The sequence below is a fragment of the Telmatherina bonti genome, assembly GCF_933228915.1.
Source record: "Telmatherina bonti genome assembly, chromosome: 4".
In the NCBI taxonomy this organism is placed as follows: Eukaryota; Metazoa; Chordata; class Actinopteri; order Atheriniformes; family Telmatherinidae; genus Telmatherina; species Telmatherina bonti.
The window spans coordinates 37759551-37779030 of NC_136622.1; the positions used below are offsets into that span (position 1 = coordinate 37759551).

At 54.4% G+C, this 19480-nt stretch overlaps 1 protein-coding gene across 1 annotated transcript in view; it reads right to left on the reverse strand.

The window, feature by feature from the left end:
* LOC306754590 (suppressor of tumorigenicity 14 protein homolog) overlaps positions 1-19480 on the reverse strand; it is a gene marked incomplete at both ends in the record, with an annotated part of 41668 nt that overhangs the window by 3300 nt on the left and 18888 nt on the right. The window contains 9 exons of the mRNA XM_079238607.1: positions 6399-6670; positions 9896-10067; positions 10140-10262; positions 14631-14747; positions 14830-14937; positions 16936-17040; positions 17124-17257; positions 18151-18251; positions 18528-18625. Coding sequence (XP_079094733.1) covers positions 6399-6670; positions 9896-10067; positions 10140-10262; positions 14631-14747; positions 14830-14937; positions 16936-17040; positions 17124-17257; positions 18151-18251; positions 18528-18625 — 1230 coding nt within the window. The remainder of the gene's footprint in view (positions 1-6398; positions 6671-9895; positions 10068-10139; positions 10263-14630; positions 14748-14829; positions 14938-16935; positions 17041-17123; positions 17258-18150; positions 18252-18527; positions 18626-19480) is intronic.

Sequence of the window (19480 nt, forward strand, 5' to 3'; positions counted from 1 at the left end):
TACGGGGTCGGATCAGGGTTCTGACGGTACGGGGTCGGATCAGGGTTCTGACGGTACGGGGTCGGATCAGGGTTCTGACGGTACGGGGTCGGATCAGGGTTCTGACGGTACGGGGGTCGGATCAGGGTTCTGACGGTACGGGGTCGGATCAGGGTTCTGACGGTACGGGGTCGGATCAGGGTTCTGACGGTACGGGGTGGGATCAGGGTTCTGACGGTACGGGGTCGGATCAGGGTTTCTGACGGTACGGGGTCGGATCAGGGTTCTGACGGTACGGGGTGGGATCAGGGTTCTGACGGTACGGGGTGGGATCAGGGTTCTGACGGTACGGGGTGGGATCAGGGTTCTGACGGTACGGGGTGGGATCAGGGTTCTGACGGTACGGGGTGGGATCAGGGTTCTGACGGTACGGGGTCGGATCAGGGTTCTGACGGTACGGGGTCGGATCAGGGTTCTGACGGTACGGGGGTCGGATCAGGGTTCTGACGGTACGGGGTCGGATCAGGGTTCTGACGGTACGGGGGTGGGATCAGGGTTCTGACGGTACGGGGTGGGATCAGGGTTCTGACGGTACGGGGTGGGATCAGGGTTCTGACGGTACGGGGTGGGATCAGGGTTCTGACGGTACGGGGTGGGATCAGGGTTCTGACGGTACGGGGTCGGATCAGCGTTCTGACGGTACGGGGTCGGATCAGGGTTCTGACGGTACGGGGTCGGATCAGGGTTCTGACGGTACGGGGTCGGATCAGGGTTCTGACGGTACGGGGTCGGATCAGGGTTCTGACGGTACGGGGTGGGATCAGGGTTTCTGACGGTACGGGGTGGGATCAGGGTTCTGACGGTACGGGGTCGGATCAGGGTTTCTGACGGTACGGGGTCGGATCAGGGTTCTGACGGTACGGGGTCGGATCAGGGTTCTGACGGTACGGGGTCGGATCAGGGTTCTGACGGTACGGGGTGGGATCAGGGTTCTGACGGTACGGGGTGGGATCAGGGTTCTGACGGTACGGGGTCGGATCAGGGTTCTGACGGTACGGGGTCGGATCAGGGTTCTGACGGTACGGGGTCGGATCAGGGTCCTGACGGTACGGGGTGGGATCAGGGTTTCTGACGGTACGGGGTGGGATCAGGGTTCTGACGGTACGGGGTGGGATCAGGGTTCTGACGGTACGGGGTCGGATCAGGGTTCTGACGGTACGGGGTGGGATCAGGGTTCTGACGGTACGGGGTGGGATCAGGGTTCTGACGGCACGGGGTGGGATCAGGGTTCTGACGGCACGGGGTCGGATCAGGGTTCTGACGGCACGGGGTCGGATCAGGGTTCTGACGGTACGGGGGTCGGATCAGGGTTCTGACGGTACGGGGGTCGGATCAGGGTTCTGACGGTACGGGGGTCGGATCAGGGTTCTGACGGTACGGGGTCGGATCAGGGTTCTGACGGTACGGGGTCGGATCAGGGTTCTGACGGTACGGGGTGGGATCAGGGTTCTGACGGTACGGGGTCGGATCAGGGTTCTGACGGTACGGGGTCGGATCAGGGTTCTGACGGCACGGGGTCGGATCAGGGTTCTGACGGCACGGGGTCGGATCAGGGTTCTGACGGTACGGGGTCGGATCAGGGTTCTGACGGTACGGGGGTCGGATCAGGGTTCTGACGGTACGGGGTCGGATCAGGGTTCTGACGGTACGGGGGTCGGATCAGGGTTCTGACGGTACGGGGTGGGATCAGGGTTCTGACGGTACGGGGTGGGATCAGGGTTCTGACGGTACGGGGTGGGATCAGGGTTCTGACGGTACGGGGTGGGATCAGCGTTCTGACGGTACGGGGTCGGATCAGGGTTCTGACGGTACGGGGTCGGATCAGGGTTCTGACGGTACGGGGTGGGATCAGGGTTCTGACGGTACGGGGTGGGATCAGGGTTCTGACGGTACGGGGTCGGATCAGGGTTTCTGACGGTACGGGGTCGGATCAGGGTTCTGACGGTACGGGGTCGGATCGGGGTTCTGACGGTACGGGGTGGGATCGGGGTTCTGACGGTACGGGGTCGGATCAGGGTTCTGACGGTACGGGGTCGGATCAGGGTTCTGACGGTACGGGGTGGGATCAGGGTTCTGACGGTACGGGGTGGGATCAGGGTTCTGACGGTACGGGGTGGGATCAGGGTTCTGACGGTACGGGGTGGGATCAGGGTTCTGACGGTACGGGGTGGGATCAGGGTCCTGACGGTACGGGGTGGGATCAGGGTTCTGACGGTACGGGGTGGGATCAGGGTTCTGACGGTACGGGGTCGGATCAGGGTTCTGACGGTACGGGGTCGGATCAGGGTTCTGACGGTACGGGGGTGGGATCAGGGTTCTGACGGTACGGGGTGGGATCAGGGTTCTGACGGTACGGGGTGGGATCAGGGTTCTGACGGTACGGGGTGGGATCAGGGTTCTGACGGTACGGGGTGGGATCAGGGTTCTGACGGTACGGGGGTCGGATCAGGGTTCTGACGGTACGGGGGTCGGATCAGGGTTCTGACGGTACGGGGTGGGATCAGGGTTCTGACGGTACGGGGTGGGATCAGGGTTCTGACGGTACGGGGTGGGATCAGGGTTCTGACGGTACGGGGTGGGATCAGGGTTCTGACGGTACGGGGTGGGATCAGGGTTCTGACGGTACGGGGTGGGATCAGGGTTCTGACGGTACGGGGTGGGATCAGGGTTCTGACGGTACGGGTCGGATCAGGGTTCTGACGGTACGGGTCGGATCAGGGTTCTGACGGTACGGGGTCGGATCAGGGTTCTGACGGCACGGGGTCGGATCAGGGTTCTGACGGCACGGGGTCGGATCAGGGTTCTGACGGTACGGGGTCGGATCAGGGTTCTGACGGTACGGGGTCGGATCAGGGTTCTGACGGTACGGGGTCGGATCAGGGTTCTGACGGTACGGGGGTCGGATCAGGGTTCTGACGGTACGGGGGTCGGATCAGGGTTCTGACGGTACGGGGTCGGATCAGGGTTCTGACGGTACGGGGGTCGGATCAGGGTTCTGACGGTACGGGGGTCGGATCAGGGTTCTGACGGTACGGGGTGGGATCAGGGTTCTGACGGTACGGGGTGGGATCAGGGTTCTGACGGTACGGGGTGGGATCAGGGTTCTGACGGTACGGGGTGGGATCAGGGTTCTGACGGTACGGGGGTGGGATCAGGGTTCTGACGGTACGGGGGTGGGATCAGGGTTCTGACGGTACGGGGGTGGGATCAGGGTTCTGACGGTACGGGGTGGGATCAGGGTTCTGACGGTACGGGGTGGGATCAGGGTTCTGACGGTACGGGGTGGGATCAGGGTTCTGACGGTACGGGGTGGGATCAGGGTTCTGACGGTACGGGGTGGGATCAGGGTTCTGACGGTACGGGGTGGGATCAGGGTTCTGACGGTACGGGGTGGGATCAGGGTTCTGACGGTACGGGGTGGGATCAGGGTTCTGACGGTACGGGGTGGGATCAGGGTTCTGACGGTACGGGGGTCGGATCAGGGTTCTGACGGTACGGGGTGGGATCAGGGTTCTGACGGTACGGGGGTCGGATCAGGGTTCTGACGGTACGGGGTCGGATCAGGGTTCTGACGGTACGGGGTCGGATCAGGGTTCTGACGGTACGGGGTCGGATCAGGGTTCTGACGGTACGGGGTCGGATCAGGGTTCTGACGGTACGGGGTCGGATCAGGGTTCTGACGGTACGGGGTCGGATCAGGGTTCTGACGGTACGGGGTCGGATCAGCGTTCTGACGGTACGGGGTCGGATCAGGGTTCTGACGGTACGGGGTCGGATCAGCGTTCTGACGGTACGGGGTCGGATCAGGGTTCTGACGGTACGGGGTCGGATCAGGGTTCTGACGGTACGGGGTGGGATCAGGGTTCTGACGGTACGGGGTGGGATCAGGGTCCTGACGGTACGGGGTCGGATCAGGGTTCTGACGGTACGGGGTCGGATCAGGGTTCTGACGGTACGGGGTCGGATCAGGGTTCTGACGGTACGGGGTCGGATCAGGGTTCTGACGGTACGGGGTGGGATCAGGGTTCTGACGGTACGGGGTGGGATCAGGGTTCTGACGGTACGGGGTGGGATCAGGGTTCTGACGGTACGGGGTGGGATCAGGGTTCTGACGGTACGGGGTGGGATCAGGGTTCTGACGGTACGGGGTGGGATCAGGGTTCTGACGGTACGGGGTGGGATCAGGGTTCTGACGGTACGGGGTCGGATCAGGGTTCTGACGGTACGGGGTCGGATCAGGGTTCTGACGGTACGGGGGTCGGATCAGGGTTCTGACGGTACGGGGTCGGTTCAGGGTTCTGACGGTACGGGGTCGGATCAGGGTTCTGACGGTACGGGGTGGGATCAGGGTTCTGACGGTACGGGGTGGGATCAGGGTTCTGACGGTACGGGGTGGGATCAGGGTTCTGACGGTACGGGGTGGGATCAGGGTTCTGACGGTACGGGGTGGGATCAGGGTTCTGACGGTACGGGGGTCGGATCAGGGTTCTGACGGTACGGGGTCGGTTCAGGGTTCTGACGGTACGGGGTCGGATCAGGGTTCTGACGGTACGGGGTCGGATCAGGGTTTCTGACGGTACGGGGTCGGATCAGGGTTCTGACGGTACGGGGTCGGATCAGGGTTCTGACGGTACGGGGTCGGATCAGGGTTCTGACGGTAGGGGGGTCGGATCAGGGTTCTGACGGTACGGGGTCGGATCAGGGTTCTGACGGTACGGGGTCGGATCAGGGTTCTGACGGTACGGGGGTCGGATCAGGGTTCTGACGGTACGGGGTCGGATCAGGGTTCTGACGGTACGGGGTCGGATCAGGGTTCTGACGGTACGGGGTCGGATCAGGGTTCTGACGGTACGGGGTCGGATCAGGGTTCTGACGGTACGGGGTCGGATCAGGGTTCTGACGGTACGGGGTCGGATCAGGGTTCTGACGGTACGGGGTCGGATCAGGGTTCTGACGGTACGGGGTCGGATCAGGGTTCTGACGGTACGGGGTCGGATCAGGGTTCTGACGGTACGGGGGTCGGATCAGGGTTCTGACGGTACGGGGTCGGATCAGGGTTCTGACGGTACGGGGTCGGATCAGGGTTCTGACGGTACGGGGTCGGATCAGGGTTCTGACGGTACGGGGTCGGATCAGGGTTCTGACGGTACGGGGTGGGATCAGGGTCCTGACGGTACGGGGTCGGATCAGGGTTCTGACGGTACGGGGTCGGGGTTCTGATAAGGCTGTTCGATTATGACAAAAATTCTAATCACGACTATTTAGACTGAAGCTGAGATCTTGATTATTTACCACGATTATCCTTTTATCTTTAACAACATGAATATATTTTACATTAAACCGTGACTTTTTTAACAATGTCTTTAGGATTCTACATATTTTAGAAAACAAATAACATGAAGCTTTTATTGACAAAGTGCAAATACTGATGTAAACTGGATAAATATAAATAAGGATTAAACAACGCTGTGCATCGTGGTGTTCTAGACTCCGCGTCGGGCATTATAACCGTCTAACACACAGTTCTGAGTTGTTTAATCCGCTCATGGTCCCACACAGTAAATATTTTCTAAAAAATCTGTATTTATTTTCTACAACATTTGCTAAATATAATAAATTATACCAACTATTTTATGTTTAACTGCTGTCAGGCTGCAGCGCGTTTCTCTCATTCACCTGTTAAAAGACGGCTGATCAGAACCAGCTGGTTAACGCGTTGCTATGGTAACGTCCCGTAACGGAGGGATATTACAGTGTTTAACTGGCCGAACTATGTATAGGAAAATAATGCAGCCAGTTGTCACTGACAATGGTATAAACTATGTTTAGGTGAACTTCCACAACCTACTGCAGTTATTCTACATTGACCTGCAGCCGGAGCCGACTGAGACTGGCCGCCTGGGAGTGCTTTAGGACGGGAGAGGCTCCCGCTGCTCCTTCCTTACAGGAACTGCAGAACAATATGTGTCTTCAAGTCAGTCGCCAAAACACCAGAAAAGTCTCTAATAACTCCAGTAAAAGCTGCTAGATTTGTCGCTTTGAACTAAAGAAGTCTCCAAGGAGGTTCAGGGTTCTACCGGTACGAGGTCGGATCGGGAACTGACGGTACCGGGTCGGATCGGGGTTCTGACGGTACCAGGCTGAAACTTGGTGGTAGGAGATCTGGGAATGTCAGGAGGAACCAAAACGCCACAGAATCTCTTAAACTTCATTTAGTCTTTTCTGATAACCAATCAAAACTTCCTGGGACTTTGTTGGTTATTGATCACCTGAACAGTTTATTATTATCGGCCTACAGCCACAAGTTCCTTCGTCTAAAAACATGGACTACATCTCATCCCATGTCTGCGTGGCCTCACCTCCCTCCTTGGTGGCGCCCCAGCCAGTGATCCACGCCTCCTGGCCTGGGAGGAGGTCGTAGGAGGGGGAGTGCAGGCAGATGGGCCAGATGTGCTGGTTGAGGGTCACGTTGGTATCCAGCTCCATCAGAGCGATGTCGTTGTCGTAGGTGCCTTGGTCGTAGTCCTGGTGGACGATGATTCGCGACACCTTCCTGTTCACTATCCACTCATTGGTCTGACCCTGCACATGCAGCCCCAGGAAGACCTGCCATTGGTCGGTCCGGGACAATCTGGATCAATTAAACACAAAACAGTCAACTTTACCGAAACTTTATTCACCTTAATACTAAAAACAGAAAAGAAAAAGACTGCATCCGAAACAGAGTCCTGATCTAGAATCCTGATCCGAAGTCTGGATCCAGAGTCCTCATATCTTCATCTGTCTTTTAAAGTGGTTTCAATATTTCTACAGCTTTTTCCTAATTTTTCCCGCATTTCCAGTGCAGTCCTGGTACAGGACCAGTTTGAGTCGATATGGTATGCCAATGACAAAAGAGCTGGGATGACGATTGGTTCAACAGGTCTGACAGAGAGACGGATCCTCCCCCAGAACACCGACCTCCACATTTGAATGAGTGTGGAATCATCTGGACAGAAACTGGAACAAAACCCAGAAACATCCCAGGAAGAGTTTTTGAAAGTCCTTGAGGAAGAATTCTCCAGGATCTAAAAGACCATGAAGACTGATGAGACTGGTTGAGATTATAACTTGGATCATGTGACCTTGGACCCTTTTCAAAATTTGTCTCGTCTCGTCTTCGTGCCGCTTATCCGGAGTCGGGTCGCGGGGGCAGCAGCCTAAGCAGGGAAGCCCAGACTTCCCTCTCCCCAGCCACATTTGCCAACTCTGCGGGGGGGATCCCGAGGCGTTCCCAGGCCAGCCGAGAGATATAATCCCTCCAGCGTGTCCTGGGTCTTCCCCGGGGTCTCCTCCCAGAGGGACGTGCCTGGAACACCTCACCAGGGAGGCGTCCAGGAGGCATCCTGACCAGATGCCCGAGCCACCTCAACTGGATCCTCTCGATGCGGAGGAGCAGCGGCTCTACTCTGATCTCCTCCCGGATGACCGAGCTCCTCACCCTATCTCTAAGGGAGAGCCCGGCCACCCTGCGGAGGAAAATCATTTCAGCCGCCTGTATATGAGATCTGGTTCTTTCGGTCATGACCCACAGCTCATGACCATAGGTGAGGGTAGGAACGTAGATCGACTGGTAAATCGAGAGCTTCGCCTTCTGGCTCAGCTCCTTCTTCACCACGACAGACCGGCGCAGAGCCCGCATTACTGCAGACGCCGCACCGATCCGTCTGTCGACCTCACGCTCCATCCTTCCCTCACTCGTGAACAAGACCCCGAGATATTTAAACTCCTCCACTTGAGGCAGGACCTGACTCCCGACCCGGAGAGGGCAATCCACCCTATTCCGGCTGAGGACCATGGTCTCAGATTTGGAGGTGCTGATTCTCATCCCAGCCGCTTCACACTCGGCCGCGAATCGCTCAAGCGAGAGCTGGAGATCACGACCAGATGAAGCCAACAGGACCACGTCATCCGCAAAAAGCAGGGACCCAATCCTGAGGCCACCAAGTCGGATCCCCTCAACACCTCGGCTGCGCCTAGAAATTCTGTCCATATAAGTTATGAACAGAATCGGTGATAAAGGGCAGCCTTGGTGGAGTCCAACCCTCACCGGAAACGAATCCGACTTACTACCGGCAATGTGGACCAAGCTCTGACACCTGTCGTACAGGGACCGGACAGCTCGTACAAGGGGGTCCGGTACCCCATACTCCCGGAGTACCCCCCACAGGAGCCCCCGGGGGACACGGTCGAATGCCTTCTCCAGGTCCACAAAGCACATGTAGACTGGTTGGGCAAACTCCCATGCCCCCTCCAGGACCCCAGAGAGGGTATAGAGCTGGTCCACTGTTCCGCGACCAGGACGAAAACCACACTGCTCCTCCTCAATCCGGGATTCGACTATCCGGCGGACCCTCCTCTCCAGGACCCCTGAATAGACCTTACCAGGGAGGCTGAGGGGTGTGATTCCCCTGTAATTGGAACACACCCTCCAGTCCCCCTTCTTAAAAAGGGGGACCACCACCCCAGTCTGCCAATCCAGCGGTACTGCCCCCGATGTCCACGCGATGCTGCAGAGGCGTGTCAGCCAGGACAGCCCCACAGCATCCAGAGCCTTAAGGAACTCCGGGCGGATCTCATCCACCCCCGGGGCCCTGCCGCCAAGGAGCTTTTCAACCACCTCAGCGACTTCAGCCCCAGAGATAGGAGAGTCCACCCCTGAGTCCACCAGCTCTGCTCCCTCATGGGAAGACGTGTTGGTAGGATTGAGGAGGTCTTCGAAGTATTCCCTCCACCGACCCACAACGTCCCGAGTTGAGGTCAGCAGCTCCCCATCTCCACTGTACACAGTGTTGATGGAGCACTGCTTCCCCCTCCTGAGCCACCGGATGGTGGACCAGAATCTCCTCGAAGCCGTCCGGAAGTCTTTCTCCATGGCCTCGCCGAACTCCTCCCATGCCCGAATTTTTGCCTCGGCAACAGCCGAAGCCGCATGCCGCTTAGCCCGCCGGTACCCATCAGCTGCCTCCAGAGTCCCACAGACCAAGAAGGCCCGATAGGACTCCTTCTTCAGCTTGACGGCATCCCTCACTGCTGGTGTCCACCAACGAGTCCTGGGATTACCGCCACGACAGGCACCAACAACCTTACAGCAACAGCTCCGGCTGGCCGCCTCAGCAATAGAGGCACGGAACACAGCCCATTCGGACTCAATGTCCCCCGCCTCACTCGGGACATGTTCGAAGCTCTGCTGAAGGTGGGAGTTGAAGCTCGCTCTGACAGGGGACTCAGCCAGACGTTCCCAGCAGACCCTCACAACACGTTTGGGCCTGCCAGCTCTGACCGGCCTCCTCCCCCACCATCTGAGCCAACTCACCACCAGGTGGTGATCAGTTGACAGCTCCGCCCCCCTCTTCACCCGAGTGTCCAAGGCATGTGGCCGCAGGTCCGACGATACGACTACAAAGTCGATCATTGAACTTTTCAAAATTCCAGGACCTTATAAATGAAACCCTTTGATTAGACGGCACCACTGGACCAAACTGGACCGTAATGTCTAAATACCGGAATCGGTTTGTTTGTCCACACCAATCTGTCCAAAGTGGAGCTGTAGCAAGTCCTGCAGGAAGCCTGGAGAAGTTTTCCTGAAAAGGGTTCAGACTGGGAGGAAGACCACGTTATCTTTCAAACCTGTAGAACCGACTCCAGTTCTGACTTGGACGCTGGATTTAGATTTATGTTGGAGACATGTTGCAATGGATCAGACTTATTACCACCAATTTTTTTCCATAAAAAGATTCAAAGTGGAAAACCTGGAACGTTTTTCAGGAATTGTGTCATGTCTGTGTAAAAACTGAGGTCAGTGCTTGGCTCGTACTTTTCCTGGACGCAGTGAGCGGCGGTCAGCAGCCAGCGCTCGTTCAACACTGAAGCTCCACACATGTGTCCCAAACCTGTGGCGTGGAGGCTGACCTGCCATGGCCACTCTGCCTCGCGTGAAGCCTGCCCACCCACGATCCGGCTGCTGTGGAATGGTCTGATCCCGCATCCTGAAAACACACATGGTTACCAGATGGCCAGAGTCGGGCCTATCCACGTGTGTCTACGTGTGGCTAACATACGGCAGTCGGCCTCATCGGACCCGTCCTCGCAGTCGTTCACATCGTCACACTCGGGGTTCTGTTTGCTAACACAGCTTCCGCTTCTGCAGCGAAAGGTGAACTCAGAGCACGGCAGCAACAGAGCTAAACAACAACATAAACACACACAACAAACACAGGTGGTTGTTAACGTTCTCTAACCGCTGACACACAACTCAGAAGAAATGGATCAAAACCAGAGTAATGGGAGTATCTAAGCACTGGCGTGGGCTAGTTCTCTGATTAGCTCTCTGGTGACTCTCATTTAGCTCTATGTTGACTCTGGTTAGCTAGCTCTCGGTTAACTCTATGGTTAGATCTGTGGTTAGCTCTCGGTTAATTCTCTGGTTATCTCTCTGTTAACTTTCGTTTAGCTTTCAGGTCAGCTCTCCCAGTTGCTCTTTGGTTAGCTCTCGGTAACTCGCTAGTTAGCTCTTGGTTAACTATGGTTATCTATCTGTTAAATCTCTATTTAGTTAGCTCTTGGCTAAATCGCTGCTTAGATCTCTGGTTAGGTCTCTGTTAATTCTCTGGTTATCAAGCTCTCTCTCTGAACTCTCTGGTTAGCCCTCTTATTAGCGCTCTGGTTAGCTCTGCGTTAGCTCTGCACTAGCTCTCTGGTTAGCACTCAAGCTAGCTTTCTGGCTAGCTTGCATACTCTGTCACACAGCTTTAATAAACATTGGGGCAACATTTATTAAAGAGAAAAAGTTCTGTTCAGCATTGATATGTAAGCGCAAAAGAAAACAATTATTTTGTTTTCTCTCATTTTCTCGATTCGTCTCATCTTCATGCCGCTTATCCGGGATCGGGTCGCGGGGGCAGCAGCCTAAGCAGGGAAGCCCAGACTTCCCTCTCCCCAGCCACATTTGCCAACTCTGCGGGTGGGATCTCGAGGCGTTCCCAGGCCAGCCGAGAGATATAATCCCTCCAGCGTGTCCTGGGTCTTCCCCGGGGTCTCCTCCCAGAGGGACGTGCCTGGAACACCTCACCAGGGAGGTCCAGGAGGCATTCTGACCAGATGCCCAAGCCACCTCACCTGGTTCCTCTCGACGCGGAAGAGCAGCGGGTCTACTCTGATCTCCTCCCGGATGACCGAGCTCCTCACCCCATCTCTTAGGGAGAGCCCGGCCACCCTGCGGAGGAAACTTACTTCAGCCGCCTGTATACGAGATCTCCTTCTTTCGGTCACGACCCACAGCTCATGACCATAGGTGAGGGTAGGAACGTAGATCGACTGGTAAATGGAGAGCTTCGCCTTCTGGCTCAGCTCCTTATTCACCACGACAGACCGGTGCAGAGTCCGCATTACTGCAGACGCCGCACCGATCCGTCTGTCAATCTCGCACTCCATCCTTCCCTCACTCGTAAACAAGACCCCGAGATATTTAAACTCCTCCACTTGAGGCAGGACCTGACTCCCGACCCGGAGAGGGCAATCCACCCTATTCCGGCTGAGGACCATGGGCTCAGATTTGGTGGTGCTGATTCTCATCCCAGCTGCTTCACACTCGGCAGCGAATCGCTCAAGTGAGAGCTGGAGATCACGACCAGATGAAGCCAACAGGACTACGTCATCCGCAAAAAGCAGGGACCCAATCCTGAGGCCACCAAGCAGGATCCCCTCAACACCTCGGCTGCGCCTACAAATTCTGTCCATATAAGTTGTGAACAGAATTGTTGACAAAGGGCAGCCTTGGCATCCAACCCTCACTGGAAACGAATCCGACTTACTACCCGCAATGCGGACCAAGCTCTGACACCTGTTGTACAGGGACCGGACAGCTCGCACAAGGGGGTCCGGTACCCCATACTCCCGGAGTACCCCCCACAGAAGCCCCCGGGGGAAACACAGTCGAACGCCTTCTCCAGGTCCACAAAGCACTGGTTGGGCAAACTCCCATGCCCCCCCCCAAGGACCCCAAAGAGGGCATAGAGCTGGTCCACTGTTCCACGGCCAGGACGAAAACCGCACTGCTCCTCCTCAATCCGTGATTCGACTATCTGGCGGACCCTCCTCTCCAGGACCCCTGAATAGACCTTACCAGGGAGGCTGAGGAGTGTGATTCCCCTGCAATTGGAACACACCCTCCCGTCCCCCTTCTTAAAAAGGGGGGACGACCACCCCAGTCTGCCAATCCAACGGCACTGTCCCTGATGCTGCAGAGGCGTGTCAGCCAGGGCAGCCCCACAGCATCCAGAGCCTTAAGGAACTCCGGGCGGATCTCATCCACCCCCGGGGCCTTGCCGCCAAGGAACTTTTTTGACCACCTCAGCGACTTCAGCCCCAGAGATAGGAGAGTCCACCCCTGAGTCCACCAGCTCTGCTTCCTCATCAGAAGACGTGTTGGTAGGATAGAGGAGGTCTTCGACGTATTCCTTCCACTGACCCACAACATCCCGAGTTGAGGTCAGCAGCTCCCCACCTCCACTGTACACAGTATTGATGGAGCACTGCTTCCCCCTCCTGAGCCGCCGGATGGTGGACCAGAATCTCCTCGAAGCCGTCCGGAAGTCTTTCTCCATGACCTCGCTGAACTCCTCCCATGCCTGAGTTTTTGCCTTGGCGACAGCCGATGCCGCTTAACCTGTTGGTACCCATCAGCTGCCTCCAGAGTCCCACAGACCAAGAAGGCCCGATAGGACTCCTTCTTCAGCTTGACGGCATCCCTCACTGCTGGTGTCCACCAACGAGTCCTGGGATTACCGCCACGACAGGCACCAATGACCTTACAACAACAGCTCCGGCTGGCCGCCTCAGCAATAGAGGCAGGGAAAACAGCCCATTCGGACTCAATGTCCCCCGCCTCACTCGGGACATGGTGGAAGCTCTGCTGAAGGTGGGAGTTGAAGCTTGCTCTGACAGGGGACTCAGCCAGACGTTCCCAGCAGACCCTCACAACACGTTTGGGCCTGCCAGCTCTGACCGGCTTCCTCCCCCACCATCTGAGCCAACTCACCACCAGGTGGTGATCAGTTGACAGCTCCACCCCCCTTCACCCGAGTGTCCACCCGAGGCATGTGGCCGCAGGTCCGACGATACGACTACAAAGTCGATCATTGAACTGCGACCCAGGGAATCCTGATGTCAGGTGTACATATGGACACTCTTATGTTGGAACATGGTGTTCGTTATGGACAATCCATGACGAGCACAAAAGTCCAATAACAAAAAAACATTTGGGTTGAGGGGGGGGACCATGCCTCCCAATCACTCCCCTCCAGGTCTCACTGTCATTGCCCACGTGAGCATTGAAGTCCCCCAGCAGAACAATGGAGTCCCCAGAAGGAGCACCCTCCAGCACTCCCTCCAAGGACCCCAGAAAGGGTGGGTACTCTGAACTGCTGTTCGGCGCATAAGCACAGACAACAGTCAGGACCCGTCCCCCCACCCGAAGGCGGAGGGAAACTACCCTTTCCTCCACCGGGGTAAACCCCAACGTGCAGGCACCAAGCTGGGGGCTGATGAGAATGCCCAAAACTGCTCAGCGCCTCTCACCATGACCAACTCCAGAGTGGAAGAAGGTCCAGCCCCTCTCGAGGGTTCTGGTTCCAGAGCCCAAGCCATGCGTCGAGGTGAGTCCAACTATATCTAGCCGGAACCGCTCAACCTCGCGCACAAGCTCAGGCTCCTTCCCCACCAGAGAGGTGACGTTCCACGTCCCTAGAGCCAGCTTCTGCAGCCGGGGATCAGACCGCCAGGGTCCCCGCCCCTTGCTGCCGCCCAGCTCACACTGCACCCGACCCCTACGGCTCCTCCCGCAGATGGTGAGCCCACGGGAGGTGGGGCCCATGTAACCCTTTCGGGCTGAGCCCGACCGGGCCCCATGGGCGAAGGCCCGGCCACCAGACGCTCGCTCTCGTACCCCACCTCCAGGCCTGGCTCCGGAGGGGGTCCCGGTAACCCGCGTCCGGGCAAGGGAACATTTCCGCCCAGGTTTGTGTTCATCATAGGGGTCGATGAGCCGTGCTTGGTCTGGTCCCTCCCCTAGACACCTGTTTGCCATGGGTGACCCTACCAGTGGCAAAAAGCCCCAGACAACAGCTGCTAGGATCTTCGGGACACACAAACCCCTCCACCATTATAAGGTGACGGCTCAGGGAGACCTCATTTTGTTTATTTAAAACAAAACAATTCTAAATATCAATGGCAGGACTTTATGCAATGCATCTCCCTCGGTGGAGCAACTTTTCTGGCAAACACACAGCCCGTCATTCTGTACGTTATTATGCTGAACAGGACAGGGTTAAGAAAGAAGAAGAAAAAGAAAAGTCCCAGCTTTTGTTGCTACAGATTTCAAAGTGAAGCTGGGTGTGTATGAATTCAAGTAACAGATCCAAAAACAGGCTCATTTCAGCATTAATCTTCCCTCCGGGAGACAAATAATAAACAAGTTGTTATCTGTTTCCATGAAAAATCTCATTTCGTTTCAAGTTTGTGATTTCATATAACGAGGCAAAAACTTTTCTTACATTTCTGACAGTGCGACTCGTCAGATCCGTCGCCGCAGTCGTCTTTTCCGTCACATTTCTGGCTCTTCGGAATGCAGCGACCGTTTCTACAGGAGAACTGAGCGTCTGAGCATTTACCTGGAAAACAGCGATGTCGGACATGTTTGTTTCTGCAGAACTCAACTGTAATTGGAAGAACAGAAAGTTCAGAAGAACCCACTGCAGTCCTCTTCATCGGTGTTGTCACCACAGTCGTTCACGCCGTCACACCTCCAGATCTTTGGTTTACAGAGTCCGTTTTTACACTTCACCTGAGACGCCCCACACTCTGAGGAGACAGGAAACATGGTGGTCAGGCTCACAGAGGGAGAAGTCATCACCATCATTATCATCACCATCATATTTGAAGTCTATAAAAAGCTGACATAGCTTGATGTACAATGTGAAAGAATTTGGTCAAAGTTGTGATAGAAATCTTGGCAGACAACCAGGACCAGGTCCACCAGGACCATAGGACCCCGAGGACCAGATCCACCAAGACTGCAAGGACAAGAACCACCAGGACCAGACCCACACCCACCAGGACCTCAAGAACCAGATCCATCAAGACCATGAGGACCAAATCCACCAGGACCAGACCCACACCCACTAGGACCACAAGAACCAGATCCACCAAGACAAGATCCACCAGGACCGTGAGGACCAGATCCACCAGGACCACAAGGACCAGATCCACCAGGACCCCGAGAACTAGATTTACAAGGACCACAGCATCCATCAGACCACCTTCTGATGGAGGTTTTTCTTCTTGGTTCTAATGGAGATTTTCATTCCTGGTCCTGGTCCTAATCCTGATGGAGGTTTTCCCTCCTGGTTCTAGTCCTGATGGAGGTTTTCCCTCCTGGTTCTGATCCTGATGGAGGTTTTCCCTCCTGGTTCTGATCCTGATGGAGGTTTTCCCTCCTGGTTCTGATCCTGATGGAGGTTTTCCTTCCTGGTTCTGATCCTGATGGAGGTTTTCCCTCCTGGTTCTGGTCCTGATGGAGGTTTTCCTTCCTGGTTCTGGTCCTGATGGAGGTTTTCCTTCCTGGTTCTGGTCCTGATGGAGGTTTTCCTTCCTGGTCCTGGTCCTGAACCATGAACTGGTTTCCATCAACAGACAAACTGGACTAATGTTGCTGTAACTGGGATAACATGAATCAGACTTTATCTGTAAAAGTGATAAAAGATTATGTTGTTGTGAACCAAATTAAATCAAATCAAAGATACTTTATTCATCCCAGAGGGTAAATTCAAAGTTCAAGCCAGCTCATCCAAGGTCGAGGGAAAAAAGGTCATGTACCTCGGGGCTGTGCCAGAATGACGCGGTCCGGACATACAGAGAAAAAAAACTCATACACTGAAGCACAAACTAAAACAAGACACACAAAGTCCAGGGAGGCGGTGAGTCATGTGGGAGGGGACTGGGGGTGGTTGAAGAGGGGGGACAGAGCATCTATGAACATCTCTTCTTCCGTTCTCAGGTGGGGTTGCGCCGGCCCAAGGCTGCTGGGAAGCCGAATCCAGATATGATTGTTGTTTGGGTTCCAGGCAAGGAAAACAATTTGCCCTCGGCCTTGAGTCCATAGCCGATCTCAGGCAGGCAGCTCCAGACAGCCGAATGGGGGGGTCAATTTCCACCGATTCTAGCAGACATCCTCTCCATGTTGTTGTCGATTCTGCGGACCACCTCTGGGACCACGGCCAAATGACCAGTATGGATCAGACTGGCATCCTGCTTACGGTCGAGTCCGGTCAACACAAGAGTCTGTGCACTGCCAGCCCGGCACATACCGTTACAGAATTCTGGCAGCCTGCCAGTTGTTGCCAGAATCTCACGGGTCTTCAGGTAGATCAGAACTCCACCAGCGCCAATCAGGAGAATCCCGATCACCAATAATCCAAATATGTAAACATCCTCCACGTCCTCAGAGGACAGAACCGCCAGACACATCGGTCTCCACCTGGCCCATGAGTCCTGAATGTATCCGGCTGGAAGCGTCCCCTCAGGACATGCGGGCTCCCCTCTGCCAGATCTCCGGGTTGAGAAAATTTGATCAATTTCGTTGAGAGACCAGCCGATCAGATCCATGATGTAGTTTGAGTGGAAGTAAAGAGATGTAAAAAGAGGCTCCGAGTCAGACAGGACGAAGTCGCAGAGTGGGAGGAGAGGGAGGAAACAGGAGCACAGAGAGAAGCGTCCTCCTTCGCTGAGAGCAGGAGCAGCCATGGAAAAATCTGCGACGTATAAATAAAGCTGGATTGAATGACGGACTGCTGGACTTACTGCAGTTTTTCTCGTCGCTGTGGTCTTCACAGTCGCTCCAGCCGTCACACTGCATCGTCGTGTTGATGCACATATTGTCGCTACACCGGAATCTTCCTGGACAAGCTGCTCGACACACAACACACCTCCGTGTGAGGCCGGCGCAAACACACAGGCTTTGATGTGCGAGAAAATAAATTCTGTCCTACGATTGGTTGGGACAAAAGCTTCGTAGTGGGCGATGAAACCCTGGTCCACGTAGGACGCGTCCGACTTGAAGTGGATGGTCATCTTGTTGCTGCTGCTGGACATCACCGTGTTTTCCAAATTCCTGCCACACAACCTGCAACATGAAGAGCTGGAGGTCAAAGGTCGTTTGGGACGGCATGGAAATTTTCATTTCTTTATTTGTAAAGTTTTTCTGAACAGAACAAGATGTCAGGGTCAAAAACGTCCCTCCAAATGCGACCAAAATGACATTTTATATTTATAATTTCTTCACTCTTGTCCTGCCAAAACTGCCAAACAAACTAATCCAAAAAACCAAATATGTAATTAATAAAAATAGAATCTAATATATTAGAATAATTTAATTTCTGTCAATTTATTTCTGTAAAACATTATGTCATTGATCTGGTATCTTAAGGGTTAAACTAACCCTTAAGCATATTTTCTAAGTTTTAATTTGGGACTGAAATAATTGGAAGATCTGAACAAAAACGGAAAAATATTCTTTTGCAGGTTTTTTGAAGCAGCTTTGAGGATTTTTATTCTCTAAAATAGTCAGAAATTATGATTGACACTGTCAAAAAACGCATTAACATTAAATCAAATTTAATAAGAATATGTAAATAGCATTTTTATCATTCAAAACATTTAAATTGAAATTCTAGTCTAAAACATTTTTAATTCAATAATTGCTGTATTTCCTGATCTGGGTTCAGAAAGAAAATATTAATAAATTAGATAAATTATTTATTTATAGACTTGTCTTTAAATTAAATCCGCTGCAAATCTATAGAAAAATTAATGTTTTTCTATTTGTAAAAAGTGTCATAATGTCAACAAACTGCCATTTAGATTATAAAATAATATAAATAATTACATATTTATTTCCTTTGATTTCTTCAGAATTTGATTCAACTTAAGGAAAAAATGTTTTCAGTTGGAACATTTTCCTTCACTGATCAGAAAGGAACATTTAACGTTTCTGATAAGAAAAACACGTTTCCTCACCGTTTACCGTCGACTTCAACGTAATCACCGACACATTCGTCGCTCTCACTCCCCACAGAAAACTTGCTGAACTGAACCTTCACAAACTTCCCCTTCAAGACCTGAAAAGGACAAGAAGACAACGGAGTTATGCGTCCCGATTCCACCAGAACGCCACGAGAAAAACCTCTGAGGTTCTGACATCACTATGACCTCACTATGACATCACTCTGACATCACTATGACATCACAAGTTACAACCATAGAATGTTTTCAAGCAGGTGATCTCACTCCGACAGAAAACCACGGGGATTTGGAACACTGTCCTGTGATTCCTGACAGGAGACGTTTCCTCTCGCTGGAATTCCAGATGAAAAACAGGAAGAATGTGGAATTACCTCGATGTTCCACACACACTCGGCTTGTGGAGGATAGTTTTCAGGATAGAAGGGTGAAGAGAAGGAGCCGTCATCTTCCGTCAGCTTTCCTCCACACTCTGAAGAACAAACAGGACACCAGTTAGATCCTCCTCACGGTTACAGGATCCCAGTCTGACTGCAGGAACTGGAACCAGCTCCCAGTCTGGTTTCAGGAACCAGAACCAGCTCCCAGTCTGACTGCAGGAACTGGAACCAGCTCCCAGTCTGGTTTCAGGAACCAGAACCAGCTCCCAGTCTGGCTTCAGGAACCAGAACCAGCTCCCAGTCTGGTTTCAGGAACCAGAACCAGCTCCCAGTCTGGCTTCAGGAACCAGAACCAGCTCCCAGTCTGACTGCAGGAACCGGAACCAGCTCCCAGTCTGGTTTCAGGAACCAGAACCAGCTCCCAGTCTGACTGCAGGAACTGGAACCAGCTCCCAGTCTGGTTTCAGGAACCAGAACCAGCTCCCAGTCTGGCTTCAGGAACCAGAACCAGCTCCCAGTCTGACTGCAGGAACCGGAACCAGCTCCCAGTCTGGTTTCAGGAACCAGAACAAGCTCCCAGTCTGACTGCAGGAACCAGAACCAGCTCCCAGTCTGGTTTCAGGAACCGGAACCAGCTCCCAGTCTGGCTTCAGGAACCGGAACCAGCTCCCAGTCTGGTTTCAGGAACCAGAACCAGCTCCCAGTCTGACTGCAGGAACCGGAACCACGTCCCAGTCTGGCTGCAGGAACCGGAACCACGTCCCAGTCTGGCTGCAGGAACCGGAACCAGCTCCCAGTCTGGCTGCAGGAACCGGAACCAGCTCCCAGTCTGGCTTCAGGAACCGGAACCAGCTCCCAGTCTGGCTTCAGGAACCGGAACCAGCTCCCAGTCTGGCTTCAGGAACCGGAACCAGCTCCCAGTCTGGTTTCAGGAACCAGAACCAGCT